An 8,957-nucleotide genomic window follows, 5' to 3' on the forward strand; every position below is an offset into this window, starting at 1 on the left:
CTGTTTGGATTTTTCTCATCATGAGTGGATCCTGTCATTAAAGCCCGTAGACCCGGATTCATCCTTCGTTAGCTTTCTCTCTCATTACTTTGTTTTTTTTTTTTACTATATTTCTTTTTTCATGAGAAATTATTTCTGTCATTTTTCTCCGATCTCTTTCTCAATCCCTTGGTAAAAGTAGTGTTTTTAATGCTATGAATTTCACATGTGACACGTTGTTTGTTAAAAGAGAATATATCGTGTATCGGCCTTTGGAGTAAAATATCTATAATATCTTAAGGCATAAAGTTCCGCACATTATCAGCTATTTTACTTTTAAAAAAAAAGTTAAATTATTAGCTATTTACCTAAAATGGAAAAATCATTTCCCTTTATATATGACTGAGACTGACTATATATAATCTATATCCCTATATTGTGAAAATCAAAGCTTGTTCCGTTTCACATTTCATAATTCATATTAAATAAAGAGTTTCACCTGCTCAAACCATGGTCACTTGGACCTATTTATAATATATATATATATCGAGGCAGAAATTCTGCGTCAAAATTCCAGTTTTTGCAGCACTCATTTGAGTTTTATGTTTTTCCAGACTCGTTAGAAATTGAGTTTCATTCTTTCAGGCATGTCTTCCTTCTGGGTTGGTAAAGAATCTCAATGACATTTTGTCTTTTTCTCGTTTTTTTTTCAAACTTTTACATTCCGAAAACCACTACACACAGAAGAAAGCCGTTTTTAAAATGTTCCATAGAATTTAATTTAAGCTTGCATATCTCTTAAATAAATGTGATATTGATATGGCTAGCTAGCTAGCTACGAGTCAGAAAATGATGTCTCAAACTTGCATATTTCGAGAGGATAACTTTCTTTTGATCTGTTCTTTGTATGCTTTTTTTTGGGGTGCAGTGAAAGAATGGCGTGGTTTCTGATACTGAACAACTGATTTCCAACCAGACAAAACATTTCTTTTTCATTCTTTCGAATTAAAATAATTACAACAAGACAAAACAACTTACCATATTAAAAAAAAAAAGCAAAAGGTGGCTGTCAGTGAGCCTGAGACTGTCGAGAAAAGAGCATAAAGGGATCCAAATTCTGAATTAATGGACTCCATTCGGTTATTTACATAAATTAATAAAATTGAAAAGAAACAAAGTATTCAGTTTTGTATGCATACATGCCCTTCATCATAATCATGTCATGATCTTTAGACAGTTTGAGATGGTTGTGTCTTCTGCTGCCGCGGTATAGAGTATATAGAATGACGAAGATGGTGTCTGACAACTCCTCTTCTTCTCATCACCGCTCTCCCAACACTCCCAAGTTCTCTAACCCCTTCACAACTCGGTACCTAACTCTTTTTCAAGTTTCATCTTATTATCATTTTTGTCAACCCTTATTTCTTTCTCTGTGTTTTTTACTTTGTGAACATTTCTATGAGTTCATATTCTCTCTCTCTCTCTCTCTTTTTATGGTTATTAACTTTTTTTTTTCTTATATATTTCTTTCTATACTTATATAAATTTCCCACTACCAGATTTTCTTTATTTACAGAATTTATTTGTCTTAAAGCTGCAGGGATAATATATATTATCTTTGCATTCATTTTCTTCGACGTTTTGCCCATTTTTTTATTTATTTGATTTTGGTGTGCATGTGTTTGTTATCTTCATTATAGCAAACTAAATTATGACAACCTTCTTTATGGTATCTCCCACCCTCCCTGGTGGCGTCCCTATTGATCTAGAAATATAATAACAATAACTTCAACTTAAAGCAAGCTTGTAGTTTTCCAATTTTAACATTGATCATTGCTAACGTTACATGTTGAATCTGTTCGTAGAATCTTTTCTGATGTTGCGGGAGACATTACAATTGTGGTTGATGGAGAGTCTTTCTTATTGCACAAGGTAGTAGTCTCTCATAAATGCTCTGTTTCTAGTACAATATTTGACACAAAGTTTAGTATTTTGTTTCCATAATCTTTTTTTATTTTTTATTTTGGACTTTTTTTTTTAAAAAAAAGAGGCCTAATTAAAGCCTCCAAACCTTGTCCCTAACTAAAAATCCAGAAATGGGCACATTTTAAGTGAACCACTAAAGTAAAGATGGACATCAAAATCTACAACTGATCTTATAATCTTTTATTTTTGGGTGAAGTTTCCATTGGTTTCTCGGAGTGGGAAGATTCGGAAAATGGTGGCAGAAGCCAAAGACTCCAACATTTCAAAGCTGGAGCTTGTCAACATACCAGGGGGACCCCAGGCTTTCGAATTGGCCATAAAGTACTGTTATGGAATGAACTTTGAGATCACAACTTCAAACGTTGCTCAACTGCGTTGTGCTGCAGAATACTTGGAAATGACAGAAGAGTATAGAGATGAAAATCTCATCAAACGAGCAGAGACTTACCTAAATGAAGTAGTGATTCAAAGCTTTGAAAAGGCAGTTGAAGTTCTCGCAGCCTGCCAATCGTTACCTCAGATTGTGGAAGAGATTGGAATCCCAAGCAGATGTATTGAGGCTATAGCCGTGAATGCCTGCAAGGAACAACTAGTTTCAGGCTTGTCAAGGTTAGATTGTGATAAGGAATTAACAGAACTTAAGAGTGGTTGTCTTGAGTGGTGGGTTGAAGATCTCTCAGTACTAGGGATTGATTTTTATCAGAGGGTTGTCTGTGCAATGGGAAGATCAGGAGTTAGACAAGATAGCATTATTTCTTCATTGATGCATTATGCTCAGGCATCGCTGAAAGGGATTAATGGGAAATGTAGTCAAGTTTGGAATCCTGCAAAACTGAAACCGAATCTGATTTTTGCAGAACATGAGCAAAGAACCATTTTGGAGGCTCTTGTGAGTTTAATGCCCCAAGACAAAAGTGTTTCAATTCCACAGAATTTTCTGTTTGGAATGTTGAAGATGGCAACCATGTTGGACACAACAATTGCTTGCAGGCTTGAGCTCGAAAGGAGGATAGCATTTCGGTTAGACTTTGTTTCACTTGATGATCTTCTCATACCATCTTTAAAATCTGGAGATTCATTGTTTGATGTTGATACTGTTCACCGCATACTAGTAAACTTTCTCCAGCGAATTGAGGAAGAAGAGAGCAAGGATTTTGGATATGAATCAGATGGCATTGGTTCTCCAAGTCATGGTTCTTTGTTAAAAGTTGGGAGGCTTATGGATGCATATCTTGCAGAAATTGCTCCTGATCCTTATCTAAGCCTGCAAAAGTTCATTACGGTCCTTGAAATTCTACCAGATTACGCCCGTGTCATCGATGATGGGCTTTATAGAGCAGTTGATATCTATCTAAAGGTACACTAATCTAGTAATTGCATGCCATTTTCAAGTTTTTTCAGTCACGACACTAGGGGACAAGACAATCTTTTATACAAGAAAATTGTGATGAGTAGTTGTGCTTAAATTTGTAGCATTATTGTACTCTTAACAGGTTCATGATTGAGTGTTTTTTCCTTCTTTTGCAGGCTCATCCAATGCTAACCGAACTAGAATGCAAGAAGCTATGCAAGTTCATAGACTGTGGTAAGCTCTCTCAAGAAGCCTGTAACCACGCAGCTCAAAACGATAGACTCCCAGTGACTATGTCAGTCCGTGTTCTCTATTTCGAGCAGCTACGGCTAAAGAATGCACTTTCTGGAAGCTCAGGGGATGGGCTCCTTTCGCAGCGAATGAGCAGTGGCGTGCCAAGCGCGGCCATGTCCCCACGAGACAATTATGCTTCTCTGAGGAGAGAGAACAGAGAGCTGAAACTTGAGATCACAAGAATGCGAGTGAGGCTTAGTGAGTTGGAGAAAGAACAAGTTTGTATGAAGCAAGGAATGATGGACAAAACAGGGAATGGGAAAACGTTCTTGACTTCAATATCTAGAGGGATTGGAAGGATTGGCATATTCAGTACTGGTCCAAATGGTGGAAAACGACAGAAGAATGGACGAAAGTCCAGGGGATCAGAAGGGAATAACAAGAATGGCAGAAGTAGGAGATTTTCTGTTTCATAAATAATTGTCCTTAAATATCAAAAAACAAAAATTAATAGTTGTTTTATTAGTAAGGTTTTTGAGGGGTATAGAATATAGTCATGTCACTGTATGTTTATGTTAGTAAAGTTGGTAGTGTCTTCCTATCATTGTGGTGCAACGAAAAGAGAATAAAAAACAACACAAGTGTTGAATGGGAGATATGTTAGAAGTAAAACATCATGTATACCACTATTAATTTGGCCACCCGATGACACGACTACTGGCGTACTTCTGTTTTCTATTTTTTTTTTTTTGAGAGAGAGAAATTAAACTTTTCACCAACAAAGCTGGACATCAGCCATTACAAGAGGATGACCACAAGGAGGGAAGTTAAGTCACCACGCTTTAGATTCTTCCAAAGACAAAACTAACTTGGCTATAGCATGGGGAAAACATTTGCTTGCCTAGGACAATGTTTAACAGAAAAAGCATTAAAACTAGTAGTAACTTGATAAACATCATTCATAACCATACCAATGGAAGATAAATTAGTTTGGTGACTTTCAAAACCTTGACACACCCCCAAGCAATCACATTAATTAAATGATGATAGAAGTATACCCCAGCGCTGGCAAAGTAGAGTGCCTTGAAGAACTGTTGAGGCCTCCACGACATGAGGATCAGAACAAGCGTGCATGGGGAAAATAGCTTCACCCCGAATCGCCATCCCCAACCCCATTCTAAGTTTAGTCAAATCAAGAGCTTCATCTGCGTTAACTATAAAATGAAGCCACTGGGGACGGGTTCCAAACAGACAAAGAAGACAGAATATTAGCTTGTTGGTGCGAGAGGCATGGTTAGCTTTCTAAAATCTATCAAGGAAAGTCAACTACAATATGGCTGTCCAAATTGATCTGCTCATGAATAGCCTTATTATCCATGCCTATGCCAAAATTTCCAAAGAATAATACTAATCTTCTCCCTTTCAAGTTTAGAAAAAATACTGAGAAAGTCCAACAACAGTTCAAAAAAATCCATGGTTACAGGAAAATCACAAAGAATCTTAAATGGAGCTGCGTGGAAGATAGCCACCAAAGAATTACAACCCAAAAGAGCATGGAGAGTAGTTTCAGATGACCAATAACAAAATGGAATAGTGGTATCAATGTTCATGTTGTGTTTATTCAAATTTACCTTAGTAAGAATAAATTAAGAGAGGCTTTACAAAGAAAAGACATCACATTTTTGGTGGGATAATGAGGGACCAAAGAGATTTTTCCACCATTGAGAAGGACCTGAGCAAGAAAAGAGACTTGGCCGAGATGAGCTTCACAAATCATCACACCCAATATCCACTCTTCATTGTATAGTTTCTTAAATCCTTAGTGCCACACCAATCTATCACGCCTCAACTGAAGGGACCAATGAAGGGAGAGAATAGATGCAGCTTCTCTTTCTGAGATCAATTGACAAATCAGTTATTCATTCCAAACTCCGATCTTTGAGGGATTTGACAATAGAGGTTGTGTTCAAAACCCGTGCTGATATAGCCAAAGGTACATCCTTTTTTGGGATACTTTTGTAAAAGTAGAGAGAAGTGTCCTAGCCATCACCAATGAACCAGCGACTCCCATGCAAAAACAACTTGCTTCCCCACAAAATGCTATGCCACAATAAGAGCTACTAGAAGAAGGCTTAACCTGCAGAAAAGAAGAGTGTGAGATATAAAAGTCCTCCATAACTCTTGTCACAAGCGGAGAGGGGTTGTTACAGAGATGTCAAGCTTGCTTCGCCGAAAGAGATTTGTTGAACAAGAATAGAACTCTCTAAACCCAATTCTACTATTATTTTTATGCCAGCATAATCTCTCCCAAGTACATCAATGAACTTTCTTTGTATCATGTCCTCCCCACCAAAACCCACTACAAGAAAAAACATCATCGATAACTCTCAAAAAGTGCTATCAATAACAATTTATAACACTTTACTAAATTGCTAGCATAGCCCATATTATTAAAAGTCTACACCTTTTTATAAGTGATATCAATAGTGTTATAATTAATTATTCCATAACAGTTTTCTTTGTTACAAAATACATACAATATCTATTTGTCTAAACCTTATAAACATTTTGTCAAGAGTGAAACATTATGCTTAATTCATGACATTATTTAAGTGTTATAAAAAATGCTATTATAGATTCTTTTATAACATTTTGTGCTTCTTATATTATATTAATAATAACTTTCAGTTATAGTTGTTATATTTTTTTTAATTTTTTATTTATATTATATTTTAATAAAATTTATTTGTTTGTACCTTGATAACAATATAATGAAAAAAAATATTACGTTTACAAAAATGTCAATATCATCGTATTAAGTAACTCGGTCCAAATACATGTTTCACTTAATAAGTGAACAACTTTCAAAAAGTAAATTTAGAGAGTCAAAGTCATCATAATAAACTTCTAGCTAAAAGGTCTAGCTAAAATTTGAAAAAGCGAACCAAATCTAAAGATATTATGATGCTTTGTTATTTCAATTTGATTGGAAATCCTATTGCGAATCCCAAAAAGTGTATCACGACCTTCCATTTGATTCCCTTTACCTGTGGAAGGGTCAGAAATGAAAGGACAATAACAATATTAAAGCATTATTTATATTAAAGGACATAATATTAAACAATGTACAACTAATAAACCCAAAAAACTTGATCTCATAATATTCCCACTAAAAAAAAGCAAGAAACTATTTTGAATGGCATAAAAAAAATCACATAATTATTGAATATGGCATAACAGCAGTAACATTTTAGTTAAAAATTTAAGGATACACCAAAGAAAGAAGGATTAACTATGTTTTAGATGCAAATAAACACAAAAAGAGAGATGAAAAATACTAATAGTCTCTACATAACAAGATATGATATTTGAAGTCTCTTATTACATGTAACTTATGAAACTAATCAGAAACTATTTTGATTTGAACAAGTCATAATAAATATGAACATGTGTACTGCATACATATATCCTTGTTCAATCATGACTTTTCACTAAATAATTAATTTAATTGAGAATATATCCATTAAATAACAAGTTACTCAAAGTGTTGAAAATGGTATATGAATATATATTAAAAATAATTCTCAGATACAATTTTCAGGACAGTTCCCATAAAATTAGAAGCAAGAATTACCTAGGATTGCAAAGATATTAGAAGTGTAAATAGTGAAAGGATCACGTGTGCAGCCAAATACTATAGCTGGTATAGAGTTAGCCTAAAAGAAAATAAGACTTCACATCAATAATCTGTACATGTTAATTTGTTCATTATAATAACATTTATAATACATCATAATGAAGGAATTGCATATAAGAATATTAGAAGTTGCCTTAAATTTCCTCAAATTCTAACTCTGCACTATAGAAGATAGGTACTTCAGTTTCTCCAACGCACCTTCAAAATCCAACATAAAAAAAAATTCCAATAACTACTAAGTTTAATAAGAGTAAATAATTTATATAATGAATTTGACATCAAATGTTGGATGCAAATAGACCTAATACGTGTATATAGAAAAAGTACTCATAAAAGCACTTATCACACTTTAGTCTTCCTCTTCCTACTTAAAAACAAAAGATAAGTGAAATTTTTTTATTCAGGGTATTTGCTACTTATTAGTGAAGGATGTTAGTTAGTACAGGCTGTCATTTTTCAGTTATAGAGCTGTGCGGTTAGGAAGAGTTGTTACTCTTTCACAGCTTTCCTTTTGATATAACAGAATTCTGTTATGATTGTTGTATCATTTTACTGATCAATAAATATCACAAAGAGCGTGTGATTTAGAACACAGCTCATTTTCATCAATCTCAACTTGGTATCAGTGCTTTCTGGTTCATTTTTTTTTTCCTTTCTTTGCTTGCATCGAGTTCTTGAAGCAGTCTCTCATGGCGTCTTCTTCTGCTGATGGTCTTAGGCCTGAAGGCTCCTCTTCCACTACCACCAATGCTCTTCATGTTCCTGCTGTGCAAGTGATTCCAAATCATATCGTGCCTCTCAATCTTCGTCTCGATCGAAACAACTTTTTCTACTGGCGATCTCAGGTTCTGTCTACTGTCCGTGCACATCAGCTCGAAGGATTTCTTACTGGTACTCGTCCACGACCCCCTGAAATCGATCCTTCTGATGAATCAAGATTCCTTCCAAATCCAGAATTAGCTGATTGGTTGCGTCTCGATCAGTTTCTGTTGAGCTGGCTGTTCAATTCGATCTCTGAAGGCATGCTTGGTCATGTTGCACGGTGTGAGTCCTCTGCAGAACTCTGGCACGTTCTTCTCCAACTTTTCTCAAACACATCTAGAGCACGAAATCTGCAACTTCAAGGCCTGCTTCAATCAACAAAGAAAGGATCTACACCTATTGATGAATACATCCTCAAAATGAGGTGTCTCGGTGATGCGTTGATGGCTGCTGGCCATCCAATCACTAATGATGAGCTGATCTTGTACATTCTTGGAGGACTAGGCAGCGAGTATGATTCAGCCATTGTCACTCTAACCTCCAAAGAAACAATCACATTACAAGATGTTCAGTTCTTGCTCCAAACTCAAGAACTCAGGATCGAACAAATGTCATCCATTGCTGCTTTGGATCTGCAAAATCCAACTGCAAACTATGCTGTTGCAAACAAAAAAGGACCTCCACCACCATACAATTCCAGCAATAACAGTCGTGGTCGTGGCTCTGCTACAGGATGTGGAGGACGACACTTCAACAATCGTGGAGGAAATCGTCCTGTTTGCCAAGTCTGTGGTCGATCTGGACACACAGCTTTAAAATGTTATCATCGATTTGATCTAAGCTACCAAGGAGAAGGTAGTTCAAATCCAACTGAGTCACCTCCTGAGGAACCACAGGCTATGTTGGCTACTGCTTCCACAGTGAACGATCCACAATGGTACCTGGACA

The 8,957-nt window shown here is 35.7% G+C and overlaps 1 protein-coding gene across 1 annotated transcript; it reads left to right on the forward strand.

The window, feature by feature from the left end:
- Window positions 1-498: 498 nt before the first annotated feature.
- On the forward strand, window positions 499-4,322 carry LOC133777476 (BTB/POZ domain-containing protein At3g08570). Its single transcript, XM_062217102.1, has 4 exons — window positions 499-1,348; window positions 1,845-1,911; window positions 2,162-3,322; window positions 3,493-4,322. Exons 1-4 carry the CDS (start codon window positions 1,263-1,265, stop codon window positions 4,024-4,026), a joined length of 1,848 nt encoding a protein of 615 aa, XP_062073086.1. The 5' UTR covers window positions 499-1,262; the 3' UTR covers window positions 4,027-4,322.
- The last annotated feature ends 4,635 nt before the right edge of the window (window positions 4,323-8,957 follow it).

The sequence above is a fragment of the Humulus lupulus genome, chromosome 5 (genome assembly GCF_963169125.1).
Source record: "Humulus lupulus chromosome 5, drHumLupu1.1, whole genome shotgun sequence".
In the NCBI taxonomy this organism is placed as follows: domain Eukaryota; kingdom Viridiplantae; phylum Streptophyta; class Magnoliopsida; order Rosales; family Cannabaceae; genus Humulus; species Humulus lupulus.

Excerpts from the sequence above, each read along its gene's own strand:
- LOC133777476 (XM_062217102.1), top strand. The coding sequence starts at position 1,263 with ATGACGAAGATGGTGTCTGACAACTCCTCTTCTTCTCATCACCGCTCT. Across the intron at positions 1,349-1,844 it reads TCTAACCCCTTCACAACTCG|AATCTTTTCTGATGTTGCGG; the intron begins GTACCTAACTCT and ends ATCTGTTCGTAG. Across the intron at positions 3,323-3,492 it reads CAGTTGATATCTATCTAAAG|GCTCATCCAATGCTAACCGA; the intron begins GTACACTAATCT and ends CTTCTTTTGCAG.